This window comes from Rhinichthys klamathensis, unplaced genomic scaffold (genome assembly GCF_029890125.1).
Source record: "Rhinichthys klamathensis goyatoka isolate OS25496 unplaced genomic scaffold, OSU_Roscu_1.1 h1tg000242l_1, whole genome shotgun sequence".
Classification (NCBI taxonomy): Eukaryota; Metazoa; Chordata; class Actinopteri; order Cypriniformes; family Leuciscidae; genus Rhinichthys; species Rhinichthys klamathensis.
Genome location: NW_026606764.1, coordinates 2,871,185 through 2,888,985, shown reverse-complemented (window position 1 = coordinate 2,888,985; position 17,801 = coordinate 2,871,185). Strand labels below are relative to the sequence as shown.

The following is a 17,801-nucleotide window of genomic DNA, read 5'->3' as shown; positions in this document are numbered from 1 at the left end:
TACAGTAATGTTACTTCCTACGATCTTACTGTTACACTGAAATTGTTCAGTCTAGTTCACTAACTGTTTTCGTTATCATATTATACATTCACCTATGTTGACATTGCTGATTGTGAAAGATGCACGAATAGTTAGTGAAATGCCTTATGCTTTAACACCACATGTCGGCTAAATGCATTAAGCATTAGTTCAACGTCAAGCTGATAAAAGTAGCCTATTATTGTAACCATGCAGTGGGAGTTTACATGAGTTTCCAGCATGTTGTGTGATGCTTTCTCCGGTGTGTTGAAAGTCTCAGTGTGGCCGTGTACCATGAGTGCTCGCTCTTGTGTTCGAGCACGAGCGCTCTTGTAAAAATTGGTTGCAATCTGAAACATCACCGATAGAGGCCGCTAGAAAATACATATAGCACCTTTAAACAACAATTTTACCATTACATACTATTAATATTGAAATCCTCTGGTTTCATTTTACAGTAAATACAGTTGATAACAAAGGCAATGGCAATGGCTGTATTTGAATGAAACGAGATATGAGAGACATGAAAGAAGCACCGGCCCTCAAATACCTGAATGAGCGGAATTATACAGTGTTGCTATTGACGACGGTCAGTATTGTGGAATATCTGGCTTCAAAATGTCATGAGTGACCAATCAATCAAGCATTTTAGAGTTTAGGGTTACACTTTATTTTAGTGTCCTAGTTACACGTAGTTAATATAGTAACAACTATAAAATGATCCATAATTACATGCAACTAACCCTTAACCAAACCCTAATCCTAACCATAAGTCTACATGTAGTTAATTAATATTACTCAGTATTTAAATGTATAATTACACTGTAAAATGGACACCCTAAAATAAAGTGTAACCAGTTTCATTTGTTAACATTAGTTAATTAACTACATTAGTTAACATGGACTAAGTATGGACAAAATATTTCTACAGCATGTTTTTATTTTTAGTTAAATGTTAATTTCAACATTTACTAATACATTATTAAAATCAAAAGTTGTATTTGTTAACATTATTTTGTTGTATTTGTGAACTAACATGAACAAACAATGAACAGCTGTGTTTTTATTAACTAATTAAAGATTGATAGAAAGATTGATAATTACTGTAACAAATGTATAGCTCATTGTAAGGTGATGTTAGTTAATACATTAACTAATGTTAACAAATGTGACCTTATTGTAAAGTGTTACCAAATATAGTTTTGGTTGTCTAATTGCTAATTTATATACAGGTCCTTCTAAAAAAATTAGCATATTGTGATAAAGTTCATTATTTTCCATAATGTAATGATAAAAATTTAACTTTCATATATTTTAGATTCATTGCACACCAACTGAAATATTTCAGGTCTTTTATTGTTTTAATACTGATGATTTTGGCATACAGCTCATGAAAACCCAAAATTCCTGTCTCACAAAATTAGCATATCATGAAAAGGGTCTCTAAACGAGCTATTAACCTAATCATCTGAATTAACTAATTAACTCTAAACACCTGCAAAAGATTCCGGAGGCTTTTAAAAACTCCCAGCCTGTTTCATTACTCAAAACCGCAATCATGGGTAAGACTGCCGACCTGACTGCTGTCCAGAAGGCCATCATTGACACCCTCAAGCAAGAGGGTAAGACAGAAAGAAATTTCTGAACAAATAGGCTGTTCCCAGAGTGCTGTATCAAGGCACCTCAGTGGGAAGTCTGTGGGAAGGAAAAAGTGTGGCAAAAAACGCTGCACAACGAGAAGAGGTGACCGAACCCCTGAGGAAGATTGTGGAGAAGGACCGATTCCAGACCTTGGGGGACCTGCGGAAGCAGTGGACTGAGTCTGGAGTAGAAACATCCAGAGCCACCATGCACAGGCATGTGCAGGAAATGGGCTACAGGTGCCGCATTCCCCAGGTCAAGCCACTTTTGAACCAGAAACAGCGGCAGAAGCGCCTGACCTGGGCTACAGAGAAGCAGCACTGGACTGTTGCTCAGTTTTGCATGTCATTCGGAAATCAAGGTGCCAGAGTCTGGAGGGAGACTGGGGAGAAGGAAATGCCAAAATGCCTGAAGTCCAGTGTCAAGTACCCACAGTCAGTGATGGTCTGGGGTGCCATGTCAGCTGCTGGTGTTGGTGCACTGTTTTATCAAGGGCAGGGTCAATGCAGCTAGCTATCAGGAGATTTTGGAGCACTTCATGCTTCCATCTGCTGAAAAGCTTTATGGAGATGAAGATTTAATTTTTCAGCACGACCTGGCACCTGCTCACAGTGCCAAAACCACTGGTAAATGGTTTACTGACCATGGTATTACTGTGCTCAATTGGCCTGCCAACTCTCCTGACCTGAACCCCATAGAGAATCTGTGGGATATTGTGAAGAGAAAGTTGAGAGACGCAAGACCCAACACTCTGGATGAGCTTAAGGCCGCTATAGAAGCATCCTGGGCCTCCATAACACCTCAGCAGTGCCACAGGCTGATTGCCTCCATGCCACGCCGCATTAAAGCAGTCATTTCTGCAAAAGGATTCCCGACCAAGTATTGACTATTGAGTGCATAACTGAACATAATTATTTGAAGGTTGACTTTTTTTTTTTGTATTAAAAACACTTCTTTTATTGGTCGGATGAAATATGCTAATTTTTTGAGACAGGAATTTTGGGTTCCCCTTCAGTCGCTCACGTTCGACGTGACGACGTTAGGGGATCACTTCAGGGAGCCCTATCAACTTCGAGTATCTAAGAACAAGCCAATGAACGTTGGCGTGCGTGAACGCGTCACGCGCCCCCGCCCCGCAGCGCGGGTATAAAACAGGAAGCGGGCGCGAGCACCCACCGTCTTTCATTTCGGAGCGCGAGTTTCCTGTGACTTGTGTCTAAAGATTCAACGCCTTTGAAGACTTCAAGGAAGATCTCTCGGTTCCAGTGTTGGTGTGACGGCGCGATCAGCGGTGGCCGCGAGCAGTGCAGCTCTCAACTGCTGTTCTCACAGCACTATTGTTTGTGTGTGTGTGTGTGTGTGTGTCCACACAGTGGCTACCCCTGGGCGCCTCAGCACTGTGAGAGCAATTTCCTTTTTTTTTATTTTACTAAAAGAGCAACACACATTCCGCTTGTGCGTTTCTGGATGCAGTCGTTCCCTGGCGCCAGCAGATGGCCACAATAGCTGCATCTCGTGTTTGGGCATTCGGCACGCTGAAGCAGCTTTTGTGGATAGTTCATGTTCCCATTGCGGGAATATGACTATCACAGCACTTAGATCGAGACTCGCTTACCTCAAGGGAGGTGCAGTCCCCTCGCCTATGCCCCGATCTAGTGCTTATTCTGCCCCGCAGAATAGGCCTACTTCGGCGCATGACCAGGGTGATCTGAGGATTACCGTGAGGGCTTCCCCGCCGAGGCAATCTCCGCGGGCCCCTCACGCCTCTCATGTGCTGTTGCCATCGGCGCCCCTTTGCGAACGGCTCGGTCCTTCTCCGGAACGACCAGTCGTTTCCTTTGGGGCACCAGCTGACGATCAGATGTCGATCGCAGCATCGGAGGGGGAGCGGTCATCTGGAGATGACGACTCGGCTGCGTTGCCCCCTTCGGGGTGTGTAGCGTTGTCCGAGCCGGATCCAGAATGGGCCGCTATGCTCTCCCGGGCCACCGAGAAGGTTGGGCTTGCGTGGAATCCTCCACCACGTCCCGAACCTTCTCGGCTGGACGATTGGTTTCTCGGGGCGGGCCGTGCTGGTTCTCAGTGCGCCGCCCCGGTACCTTTCTTTCCGGAGGTGCATGAGGAGCTTTCTAGGACGTGGAAGGCACCGTATAGTGCCCGAAGCCGTCCTAGTGGCTCCTCTCCCCTCGCCACCCTCGACGGCGGGGCAGCTAAGGGGTATGTGGGGATCCCCCCAGTGGAGCGGGCTGTCGCGATGCAGTTGTGTCCGGCATCCGCCTCCTCCTGGTGGGGTGACCCACGCCTCCCGTCCAAGGCCTGTAAGTTCTCGTCCGGTCTAACGGCGAGGACTTACAAGGCCTGTGGACAGGCTGCTTCCGCTCTTCATGCCATGGCGCTCTTGCAGGTCCACCAGGCCCAGGCGCTCATGGACATGAACGAGGGTGGTTCTGACCCAGAGCTCCTCCGGGAGCTCCGTGTGGCAACCGACCTCGCCCTCCGGGCGACGAAGGAAACCGCACGTTCAGTCGGTCAGGCGATGTCCACCTTGGTGGTCCAGGAGCGCCACCTTTGGCTCAACCTGGCGGACATGAGGGACACCGATAAGTACCGGTTCCTGGATGCCCCTCTCTCCCAGGTTGGGTTGTTCGGCGACGCGGTCGAGAGCTTTGCCCAGCAGTTCTCGGCCGCACAGAAGCAGACGGAGGCCATCCGACACATCCTGCCCCGGCGGACCGCTGCTGCTCCCACCCGCTCGCCGGCCGCAGCTCCTCCGTCTACTCGTCGCCGAGGTCGGCCTCCTGCGGCGTCCTCCGCTCCCGCTAAGCCCCAGCAGCAGCCATCATCCAGGCCTCAGCGTGGAGCAAGCCGCAGGAAGTCGACCCCGCCCGTCCAGGCCGCTGCCAAGCCAGGAGGCAAGCGCCGGTGCAAACATCCCTGAGACGGGCGGCCCAGAGGTGGATCAAGTTGCTCTTCAGGAGATGGCGGACGTGCCACTCCTTCCCCCGGTGGAGGGCCGGGTGGAGAATCCTTTGTTTCCTTTTCTTTTTGTTCCTGTTGTTTGTTCGTTTTGTCCCACCTTTTCAAAGAAAGAGCAATTTCTGAAACCTCTGGGCCCCAAGAGGGCGCGCTTGGCAGTCGACGACGCTATGCCTTGTCACTCCCGAGCCCCTCTTCCATCGCCAGCGGGCAGCAGTGGCTGTGTCCTGGACGCACTGTCGCCTCCGCACACTCACTCTGCCCTCCGGCGGAAGCAGGTACGTCTTGCACCACACGTTCAGACCCCACTCCGGGCCGCTATGCCGCCCGAGTCGGGTCCCTGCATTCCGTCACGCTGCCCCACTCCGGGTACGTCTGTGGTGCCGTTGGTCCCGCTTGCTCGGTCTCTGGGAGCTTGGCTAACGCTTCCCAGTCCGTCTCGCTGGCTCATCCGTACTGTCAGACTCGGCTATGCGATTCAGTTCGCCCGGCGCCCCCCTGTTTTTAGGGGCATCCTGTTCACCCGTGTTCTGGCGGACAGTGCCCCTGTTCTCAGAGCGGAGATTGCAGTCCTACTGGCGAAGGACGCAATCGAGCCGGTCCCTCCAGCCGATATGAAGACCGGCTTCTACAGCCCGTACTTCATTGTACCCAAGAAAGGAGGTGGGTTACGGCCAATCTTGGACCTGCGCGTCCTGAATCGGTCCCTTCACAGGCTGCCATTCAAGATGCTTACGCAGAAACGCATTTTCAAATGCATCCGTCCCCAAGATTGGTTTGCAGCGATCGACCTGAAGGACGCGTACTTTCATGTCTCGATTCTCCCTCGACACAGACCGTTTCTTCGCTTTGCGTTCGAGGGACGGGCATATCAGTACAAAGTCTTACCCTTCGGGCTGGCCCTGTCGCCCCGCGTCTTCACGAAAGTTGCGGAGGCGGCCATTGCTCCCATGTGCGAGCGTGGTGTTCGCATTCTCAACTATCTCGACGACTGGCTTATTCTCGCCCAGTCGAGAGAGCAGTTGTGCGAACACAGGGATATGGTGCTCAGTCACCTCAGCCACCTAGGGCTTCGGGTCAACTGGGAGAAGAGCAAACTCACCCCCGGGCAGAGGATCTCTTTTCTCGGTATGGAGTTGGACTCGATCAACATGACAGCGCGTCTCACCGAGGCCCGCGTCCAGTCAGTGTTGAACTGCGTGAGTACGCTCAGACGCAGAACAGCGGCACCACTGAAACTATTTCAGAGGCTCCTGGGGCATATGGCATCTGCAGCCGCGGTAACGCCGCTCGGATTGCTTCATATGAGACCGCTCCAACACTGGCTTCACGATCGAGTCCCGAGATGGGCATGGCAGAGCGGCTCGTGCCGGGTTCCAGTGACCCCGCACTGTCGCAAAACTCTCAGCTTGTGGTCGGACCCTTCGTTCCTGCGGGCAGGTGTTCCCCTAGAACAAGTGTCCAGGCACTCTGTGGTCTCCACGGATGCCTCTATCACCGGCTGGGGGGCCACGTACAACGGGTATGCAGCTTCAGGTCTGTGGACGGGGCCTCAACTGCATTGGCACATCAACTGCCTCGAGTTGTTAGCAGTACATCTTGCGCTGGGCCGCTTCAAAACGTCGCTACAAGGCAAGCATGTACTGGTCCGTACGGACAACACTGCGACCGTTGCGTACATCAACCGTCAGGGTGGTCTACGCTCCCGCCGCATGTCACAACTCGCCCGCCATCTCCTCCTTTGGAGTCAGAAGCATCTGAGGTCGCTTCGTGCCGTTTACATTCCGGGCCTGCTCAACCGTGCAGCCGACGAGCTCTCACGGCAGCAGGTGCTACCGGGAGAATGACGACTCCATCCCCAGGTGGTCCAGCTGATTTTCAGGCGCTTCAGGACCGCACAGATAGATCTGTTTGCCGCCCCGGACACGTCTCACTGCCAGTTGTTCTATTCCCTGACCGAGGGGACCCTCGGCACGGATGCTCTGGCTCACAGCTGGCCCCAGGCTCTTCGCAAGTATGCGTTTCCCCCAGTGAGCCTTCTGGCACAGACCTTGTGCAAAGTCAGGGAGGACGAGGAGCAGGTCTTGTTAGTTGCGCCGTATTGGCCCAACCGGACCTGGTTCCCGGAACTAGTGCTCCTCGCGACAGCCCCTCCCTGGCCCATCCGTCTGAGAGAGGACCTGCTCTCTCAGAGACGGGGCACCCTGTGGCACCCGCGTCCAGACCTCTGGAAGCTCCATGTTCTCCATGGGGGTAGGTTCTAGGTGACCTACCCCCAGCGGTAGTTGACACCATCACTTCCGCTAGAGCCCCCTCTACGAGGCGCCTCTATGCATTGAAGTGGAACCTATTCGTTGAATGGTGTTCTTCTCACGAGGAGAACCCCCGATCATGCTCGATCAGAGCCGTGCTTTCCTTCCTGCAAGATGGGTTGGAGTGAAGGCTGTCTCCCTCCACCCTTAAAGTGTATGTTGCCGCTATTGCCGCACATCACGATGCTGTTGATGGTAAGTCCTTGGGGAAGCACGACCTGATCGTTAGGTTCCTGAGGGGAGCGAGGAGACTGAATCCTCCTCGCCCACTCTCTATACCCTCTTGGGACTTGTCTCTGGTCCTTTCGGTACTTCAGAGACCACCCTTTGAGCCTCTGCAATCAGCGGAGTTAAAAATCTTGTCCTGTAAGACAGTTCTCCTGGTTGCATTGGCCTCTATCAAGAGGGTAGGGGACCTACATGCATTTTCGGTCGACGAATCGTGCCTGGAATTCGGCCCGGATAACTCTCACGTGATCCTGAGACCCCGGCCCGGATACGTGCCCAAGGTTCCTACCACTCCCTTCCGGGACCAGGTGGTGAACCTGCAAGCGCTGCCTTTGGAGGAGGCAGACCCAGCCCTGGCTTTTCTCTGTCCCGTCCGCGCTCTGCGTTTGTACGTGGACAGAACGCAAAGCCTCAGGACCTCAGACCAGCTCTTCGTCTGTTACGGAGGCCAGCAGAAGGGAAAGGCTGTCTCCAAGCAGAGGATGGCCCACTGGATAGTGGATGCCATCGCCTTGGCTTACGAAGCCCAAGGCGTGCCTTGCCCGCCCGGGTTGAGAGCCCACTCCACTAGGAGTGTCGCTTCTTCTTGGGCGCTGGCACACGGCGCCTCGCTGACAGATATCTGTAGAGCTGCGGGTTGGGCGACACCTAACACGTTCGCTAGGTTCTATAGCCTATGTGTTGAGCCGGTTTCTTCCTGTGTGCTCGCTTCAACCAGCCGGTAACACCGAAGTTCCTGCTCTAGTGTTGACTTGCTGCGCCACTCCCCTCTACGGAGCGGATACGTGTGCTCTTTTGCTCCAGTCGAGTTCCCCACCCAGGCGAACCCTGTGAGTTCCTCCACACCCCTTCGGCAGTTGGACGTTGCGGAGCGTCCGACGCCAGGCCTAGTGCTCGTATGCTTGTGTAACTTGTGCTAGGCTGGGTTCCGTATGTGTAATCCCTGCGGCGATCCCATATGAGTATTTTTCCACGATCAGCTCCCTGCGGTGAGCCCGTGTCTTTCCCTTGGCAGAGCTCGCTCTGCTGTCACTGTCTGGTGTAGCCTCCCCCTCCTTAGGTGGAGCCACCCCAGTGACATTCCATATGTTGCACTGCCCCAACCGGCCAGTCCATATGTGTATTCTCCACATGGTACCTCCCTTCGGGCAGGATGTGGCTCCGCAGCGTCCCTCTCCCCTGGAGAGGCACGCTTCCCAGTGTTATTCAAGAGTTCACTGCGTGGGTATGTGGGACAGCAGGTTCTCCCTCTACGCAGGTCTTCCGCCCCAGCATTTGGGGGTCTGAGAGTCTTGCGTAGGGCACTGGATGTGGCAGCAACCGATGGCGTTTTCCATGGGATCCCCTAACGTCGTCACGTCGAACGTGAGCGACTGAAGGGGAACGTCTCGGTTACTGATGTAACCCTCGTTCCCCGAAGGAGGGAACGGGAGACGTGACGTCCCGCCGCCACAGTTGCTGACCATCGCTGGACGGCCGTCATTAAACTCGGCTCCTCAGTGAAAACGGTGGGTGCTCGCGCACGCTTCCTGTTTTATACCCGCGCTGCGGGGTGGGGGCGCGTGACGCGTTCACGCACGCCAACGTTCATTGGCTTGTTCTTAGATACTCGAAGTTGATAGGGCTCCCTGAAGTGATCCCCTAACGTCGTCACGTCGACGTCACGTCTCCCGTTCCCTCCTTCGGGGAACGAGGGTTACATCAGTAACCGAGATGTTTTCATGAGCTGTATGCCAAAATCATCAGTATTAAACCAATAAAAGACCTGAAATATTTCAGTTGGTGTGCAATGAATCTAAAATATATGAAAGTTCAATTTTTATCATTACATTATGGAAAATAATGAACTTTATCACAATATGCTAATTTTTTTAGAAGGACCTGTATAACAAAAATCAAATAAAAAAATAAATGACTTGTCGTATGCACATAATTAAATGATTAAAAGCATTAAAAGCAATGTGCATGAACATATGATAGGTATAGAGTCCCAGACTGTGTAAACATCAAATGGAATATGATTTTCTTTTTACACGAGAGGGGAACTTGACTCCTCATTTCAGAAGACACAACAAGTCAATGGTTTTAATACTATAAGAGAACGAGAGAGTAGGAAATAAACATGGGATACTTACAGGGAATACTCTGGAGGAATTCCCTTAAAGGCAGGCAGGTCTCGGACGTACTCGTTGTGGAACCATTTTACTTTGAAGTGCAAATTCATGTATTCTGTGCTCTTGCAAAGACGATGCTTGTCATGTTCTGCAAATGAAAGGAAAAAACATGAGACATGAGTCATGCATCTGGTTTGAGACACAGTAACGTGGTAACGTATTGAGCTTTAGTGTCTGAAGACATTCCACAAACATCATCAGTATGTAACAGGGTTATTACACTATAAATAATAACCCTAACATGAACAAAATGAGCTTTACATTTGTTACATATATATGCTGTATATATATATATATATATATATATATATATATATATAATATGAAATATACAAAACATATATAAAACTATAATGTATATAATTAATACTAAAATAGCACTGTAACCAAGAGGACACCACAGGAAAGAAAAAAATCACCACTGAGATGTATTTAATATCTCAACTGTGTATACAAGACAATGAGATTAAATGGAGAGCAAATAGACTCCAAACAAACAAACGTTTCACTTGGAATAAAGTGTTGTGCACAGCTGAATTGTTCACAATAAGAACATACTGTACTGTATATTAAGCAAGTAAATGTGACAGTTTTGATTTCATGTTTACTATAATAACCCCTATCCCCTATGGGGAAAAAAACACATAATTTGAGCAATAAAACTTTCCCCTGAGAGCTTACAGAGCAAAACAGGACATAGGAAAGGTACGCCTGCTTGATTTGTCGGACAGCAACCGGAACGATCTGTACGTTTGCTGCGGTGTTTTGTAAGTGCAAACGGCCACAGCAAGTAGTGCTCATCCCAGACTTGTCAGAAAAAGAAAAAAAAACCTGCCCACCTGTGTGGACACAAGGCGGACAGACGACAGAGTCTCAGCGGCCTGGTGGGATGTTTGGCAGCGGAGCTTTGATATAGACTCTGACATGCCACATAATAAAGGTCAGAGAGGATTGTGGGTAACCTACAGCAGCTAAACAGCGAGTGGATTCAGGACGACAGTCTGGCAGCCATTAGAGGAAGCACAGTGAAGTATAGCTCAGAAATGACAGTAAGGGAGAAGGAGAGTAGTTTACTGTAACTCCTGCAGTTGTCAAGCGCAGGGAATGACATGCAACTACAGTGAGGAGAGATGTCAGCATATATCCACCGTAACCTCTCACTCCCAGTGTAAACATGAGGACATATCACCTCCGACAGACAAGGAGGACTTTAGTGACTTAATCACAGTAGTGCAGCGCAGGGCTGTAACCAAAAATTGACATTAAAGGGGGGGGGGGAGGTCAAATTGACCTCCCCAATTTTTTATATTCTTGATGCTGCTCTGCTGCACTCCATTACGAACCGCTCTGTTTGTGGTTAGGATGACAAAAAGTTTTAAAAGTTAAATACTGTTTTTACCTGTTTTAGTTAAATACCCTAACCAAACAAAAGAAAACGCCGCAAAAAATAAACTATTATGGTCCGATCTTCTGTCACGTAACACTATGTAGTAAGTCGCACAACGAGGGAGAATTCCAAAATATAGTCTTTAAATAAATCCATAGAAGGGTATCACAGGAGACACACATAAGTTACACATAGATGAGATGGGACAAAGGACTGAAAAAGGCCCTGTCCACACGGACACGGGTATTTTTATAACCGTGACTTTTTTTACGCGGTTCGGCCGTTCGTCCACATGAAAACGCACTGAAACCGAACATTTTTGAAAACCCCTGCCAGGGTGAGGATTTTCAGAAACGCCGGTTACAGTGTTGTCGTGTAGACAGTGAAACCGGGGTTTTTGCCTTGCGACGTCAGAGCGTGCGACGTTATCCGCTGTGTTTGACGTCAGATTTGCGCTTCTGATTGGCCAACGTGGCTTTACGGTTAAGGTTTATATCGCCGCCTGCTGGCGTGGCATGCTCTTGACCGCGCTTGATACGTTTTTGCGTTTTCATGTAGACGGAGACCGAGCATGTGTGGACGGGATTTTTTTTTAAAATGCTGTAGGAAAAACTCTGGTTATAAAAATACCTGTGTCCGTGTGGAGAAGGCCAAAGACAGGGAGTATATATACTAGAACTAATGAGATAAGTGATAAACAGGGCACAGGTGAATGACATTGCTAATTAGACAGACTGGGGAAAACTACAGTAGGTCACAAGGGACTGATCCAAAAACACACAAGACAGAGCATACATGTAACAATACCATAATATTGCCGCAATTGACCAATCAGAATCTTATTAAATAGACATGAGCAGTAACATGATATTCTGTCATATAACAGTAATGATTAAGGTTTCATGACATCTCACTTTAACATGCAGTACACAAGACCACCTTCTCAAATATTCACAGTACGATTTAAAATATTCAACCTATCCGACTGTGGTTGTCAACACTTAAATGTAAGTGTCAGTAAATAATTAATTAATGCATTAGATCATCTCATTCATCACTGCACTGTGAAGTTCTGATTTCAAGCCCTTCGGCTGAAGTGATACGCTCACGTTTCTGCCCTCCATCCAGTGCCAGACCTGCAATGAGGGTCACTTGAACCCAAAACCCTGATCCACCTGAGCTTTTAATAGCTTTACCAGGCAAACAATCGCCCCGCTTGCCATGGAAACAACAACCACTGTAGTCTGAAAGCAAAGATAATGATTCAAACTGCTGCTTGCATGCTGATCTTTAATTGTTGCATATGGCTTGAAAAATTTGCTGCATTTATTTCACAGCAGAACTACCATAATTACAAGATTCTACTGAAAACTTCAGACATAATTAAGCTGCTGCTATCACAATGGCCACATGAGACAAATCACATGTATTAAAGTCAAAATTAAACTAGTTAATTTACTTTCCCTAATAAAAGTTTCTGGTTATTTTAAATAAAATTAAATTCAAAGAAACGACCACATTAAATCCTGATAGATAAAATCCATTCCTGTCAGAGTTGTTATCGTTAAATACAGCTAAAACTTAAACTATTCAAAACATTAAATTATAAATATTAGATAAAAAACTTATTAAAAAACTAAATGAAAATGAGAAATGTCCCCTAACTAACTGATTTAAGTTTAAGTACTAAAATTACTGGAAACTGGAAATGAATAAAAAGCTTAAACTGAAATAAAAATAAACCAAATAAATCTTTTGTAAAAAATTCAAAAAAAAATTTTACAGTGTACGTAACACTAAAATAACACTGATACTCTCTCTGCACATTATTTCCACCTGAATATTCTCCTTCACTGTGAAACACATCAAATTATGGAAGATAAATGCGATGAATGCATCTACAAAGTCCCGGCTGACATTATTTCCTGCTGAATATTTCATTCTGAAACTTATGGAAGTCATTGTGGAATGTTGTCATTAACATGTTCTGGAAATGCAGAGCTAAACTCCAAGACTTATGATAGAAGGAGTCTCGGTTGGTTTAGGCAGCTCTGCATTTCCATAATGCTTCATATGTTTTCCAAAACCCCATAATGAACGACATTAATAACACCTGCTTATGAAGCATGTCTGCATGAATTATTAAAATGAATGACTAACTCTTTTGGCAGCTCATTGTTTCTTGCAACCTCTGAGAAGTTGAATTCCTGAATTGTGCCGCTGTTTGCCATACCGTGGAATTGCTCGTTTATCTTGAAGAAACCGTTATTTTTCTCAGGGAACAGTCACCTCGAGGCTAATGTAAGGGATATCAGATAGCGTCACACTGAGTGACTTGCTCTTCAAGGAAAAAATATAACATCCCTCACTTTAACATAAAAGCATTCATAATCCATAGTTCTGGAGTTTTCCACCACAAAGAGCGTCCTGATAAACACCTGGCGCTGCAGCCGTGTGTCACATGCTCTTCTGAATGTTGCATGAAGAATGAAGCTGTAAAAGAGAGTTAGCTGAAACGGAGAATCAGCTATTGGGTAAATCTCACTAAGGCTGCATTTACACTGCAAGTCTTAACCCTCTGGGGTCTGAGGTGTTTTCGGGGTCCTTGAGATGTTTTGGCATGCTCTGACATTTGTGCTTTTTTCAGTTGCTTATAAACATATTAATGGCACAGGTGAAATTACACTCTATATAGCACACACAGGGCTACCATAATATGTGAGCAACATGTATGTACATGTTTGTATTTTTGAGAGAATATTGTTTATGCGTGGTTATTGAAAAAACTAAAAAATAAAGTTTCTAATATAAGGCCACAAATAACATACTAAATATCTGTCCACAAGACTTTTGACTAGTGGATGTTGTCGCCTAGAGTATTTGCTTCAAATTGATCTGAAAATCATTCTGCCTAATCATTCACATAAAACAATAGATTGTTTTAAATTGTGAAAAACATTTTTTTGTTTGCAAAGGCAATATGCGGATGGGCGGATCGGCCCATCCCCCTCATGAATAATTAGGCAGTTCTCACCTGAGCAGACTGCATACTAATGAGCCTTTCATTCAGGGGTGTCACACAAGAAAGAATGCAAGGACAATATATATATAAATAAATAAATATTTATACACACACACACACACACACATATATATATATATATATATATATATATATATGTGTGTGTGTGTGTGTGTGTGTGTGTATATAAATATTTATTTATTTATTTATATATATATTGTCCTTGCATTATTTCTATAATAATAAATAAATATTTATATACACACACACACACACACACACACATATATATATATATATATATATATATATATATGTGTGTGTGTGTGTGTGTGTGTGTGTGTGTATATAAATATTTATTTATTTATATATATATTGTCCTTGCATTCTTTCTTGTGTGACACCCCTGAATGAAAGGCTCATTAGTATATATATATACATATATATATATATATACAAACAATCAAAATATAAATGAAAGCCAAAAGCACATTTTTAGTCACACCTTTTAGCCATCCACATACCATTTTTAGCCATCCACCGCGGTAAAAATAAACCAGTCACATTTCAAAGTCGTACGCGAAATGACCGCCAGGTGGCGCAAAGGGACATTTAGCAAAACGTAAGTGGGCAAATATCTATTAACAGTAGCCTAAGGATGAAATACTACAAGTTATGGTAATTTCCAAATAAGCCTACAACAAATTGTTGGTCATACAGATAAGATATAATCTTTTAAACTGTAAAAGGCTAAAGTAGGCCTACACTCACAGGCTAAAGACAAAACGTTTTCTCGCTCATGTGAGAATCAAACGTTTGGATATTTCTCAGTAACAAAATTCATAGCCGAGCGGTAGAACTTACGGTTCATCATCAGGATGACACAGGTTCAAATCCCGCACAAACATGGTCTGCTGTAAATTTGTCTAGCTCTAAAACTCTGTTACACCATACAGTTTTTTTTTATATAGGCTATATATATATATTTTTTTTTTTATTCCAGGCTCTCACGCCACACCCCCGATTTCTCACGCTGAAGTGTCAACCCGGTCGGTCAAATTCCTGAAAGATATAGTTTATCTATAGATCTACCTGTTGAGCCACTCGTGATCGACTAGTTATACCGCAAATTAGTTAAAATATCCCGTAATCTATCTAGAGCGAGCGTGCATGCAAGACAGATATTGTGCTCCAAACCGTGCGCGCGCATGGCAGAGAGGTCTGTTCCCTACAACCTAGAGTTTTTAAAAACATGGTTTTAAGTAAAGTGTGATTTGCCAGGGGGGACTGGGATTTCCTTCTGGTCTAAACATCCCTACTTCTGCTGAATTATTTTAATCCCCACACCCCTCCCTCCACAGCTAATCAATGCTATAGGCTACTTCACCAATATCAAATATATAAAATAGAGATATGCAACAGGCACGTTTAAACGACAAACAATAAAATCAAAACCAGCGTTTCAGTTGTTCATTAGTTCCAGTGGCCTGAATGCATGCACGGCTTTTCAAAATTTCACAAAGCGTGTTGAGATTATTTTGAATGAAATATTGAAGTTTATAATTAAGTGTTTTGGCACACCACGCCGAGTGGCCCTATGCATTTTTCTAAAGTCGGGTTTTATTCTGGCATGGTGAGTTAGTGTTCGACAAACGCGGCGGCGCGTTCATTTAGATTAATTTATTTATCTCATTATTACAGCTAAAATAACTTAATAGGCGACTCCGTAATTTTTTGGTCATACAGATAAGAGTAGAGTAGCTTACATCGTTCAAAACTGTAAACTTGTATTCATATTAGGCTAACGACAAAAACAGTATATCTGTCCTCTCTGTCTCCGGGAACTGCGCGTCACAAAAATGAACCGAAAGCCACTTCAGCTCAGTCACTATAAGAAATCGGCTATGTCTAAAGAATTTAAATGTCTAAATATTTAGGCTAATAAATGTTATCTGATTATGTAGGCTAATCCATATGAAAACGAGAGGTACAGAGGATCTACTCAAACATGCGCTTCCCAATGAGAAAATGACAAGACAAGGGTGAAAATCTCGCTCTAATTAAATGTAGGCTAAATCGCCCTGAATTAAAATGTAAAAACATAATAATGTATTTGTCGAAATGTTGCGATATTGTTTCATTTAAGTTCATAATTATTCTATAAATGTTATTTAATTTAGCAGCAATACCACGAAGCACCATGTTTCGATATTTATTTGAATAATACAAAATAAAAAATAAACTTAATTCACAAATTGCATGCCTGGTTGTAAGGATCCAAAGATCCCTGTAGACTTTAATATTAAGTTGAACATTTTGTTCATGACAACAAATTAACATGCGTTTTTTCAGATTATATTTAGTTTTGCTTGGAAAAAGCTGCCCCAAACCAGTTTTATTTCATCAATTATTGAAATAATGAAATATTTAGTAATAAACTTTTATGACAGAAATATCACTAGGCTACATGTAACTTAAATCATTTAATTCCTTCATTATCAACACTGTCTAGAATAGCGATTTAAGTTTCTTTGTGTTAAGTCAGCCTCAGACTCCGATAGCCTGTGGGGGGTTGGAGGGACAGTTGCTGGACAAAGGTGTTAATGTTCCTCTTTCATATGGAGAGTGTCGGATAGCCAGCCTGATGAGCAGGCAAAATTATTGTAAGGATAAATCTGTGTCCAAATGTAGGCCCCATATCTTATTAAATTATAAATATTGTAGTTTATTTATTGTAGCCTATTTTAAGTTTTTTTTCACACAAAATTTCAATTGAAGTTTAAAGTTTAAATAAACTTGTTAAAAAGAGATCCAGCTCGAGAGAGGCAAAGAAAAACGCATGTTTTTAATTTAATTATGTTTCTTTGGACAATTTTAGTTTTGTACGGTTTTAATTGTTTAATTTAGCTGTAATTTCTTTGGCAATACAAATTTAAAATGTCGCAAGAATAAGATTAGCCTAGTGTTTCTTATTTTGCATCGCAAAAGAAATAAACTCTAAACCCGATGCAACCCATGTTTTAAATTTAAAAAAACTGTCCCGACACTTTATTTAAACCTTGAAATGTCCGAAATTGGTTTCAAACTTAAGTAATTTTAGTGTTCTTTTACATTACACAATAATTTAGCAGACTAAAGACGAGCTTCTTCATTTTCATTTTCTGATGCAATCGGCTGACAATCTTCCTTCATCAGTTTTTGTCGTTTGTGCAGCGGCTGCGGTTCTACAGGAATGTAGCAAATTTATGTTGTAATGATAATCAAACAAAACTCTTGACTTTAAATAAGTAAACAGTTATAAACAGTTACCTATTTAAGCATGAAGGTGGTAAAATATAGGTTGTAGGACAACATCGGTTAACAACATGTAGGCCTATGCTACATTGAGATTCGATCTCGGGTCGATTGAAGCTCCTCGAAGCTCATGTTGCTGCGTTGATCACTGAGCTACCTTCTGTACGCTGATAAAGTCGTAAAGCCTCTTTGATGTAGCCTAAATGTTTTTATTGGAATGTTTTATGTTGAAATGTTTTCATTATTTATTCAATTACATTTCAGTAGCCTAATTTCAGTATTGTGATTATGAATTATTTTAACTACATTTCACTTGTTGAATTCATCTGCTACCAGCTTTCAATCGCTCTGAATCAGCGCGGTGCGGCAGCAGATTACGCATTAGAGAGAATAAACGAACACTTTTCAGAGTCTATGATTGTAGCGCCTCTTAGCGGTAAAAGGCAGCAAATACACCACACATTTTACCGCCGCGGTGGAACGGCTGATGTGGGCATTGTAATGGCTTGCCTCGACATTTGCGTTTGAATAGCGCGCGTCCTCCGTGGGCGTGTCAGATTAACGCGTAATGAAGTGTAATGAGCTGGGAAAAAAAATACTGACAGCACTCTCTTTTCATACAGATTGCATAAACTGAGAATATTTGTTTTTTATATAAATCACTTCATTTAAAAGAAGAGAATTCAAGCTTCATAAAGAAAAAATCTCTCGTGCCTGTGTGACAAGTAATCGCGGAGTTACAGTTAATC

General features: G+C 44.6%; 1 protein-coding gene across 1 annotated transcript in view; it reads right to left on the bottom strand.

The window, feature by feature from the left end:
* Positions 1-17,801, bottom strand: part of LOC130100419 (protein unc-13 homolog C) — a 263,612-nt gene that overhangs the window by 101,038 nt on the left and 144,773 nt on the right. The window contains 1 exon segment of the mRNA XM_056265875.1: positions 9,311-9,437. Coding sequence (XP_056121850.1) covers positions 9,311-9,437 — 127 coding nt within the window.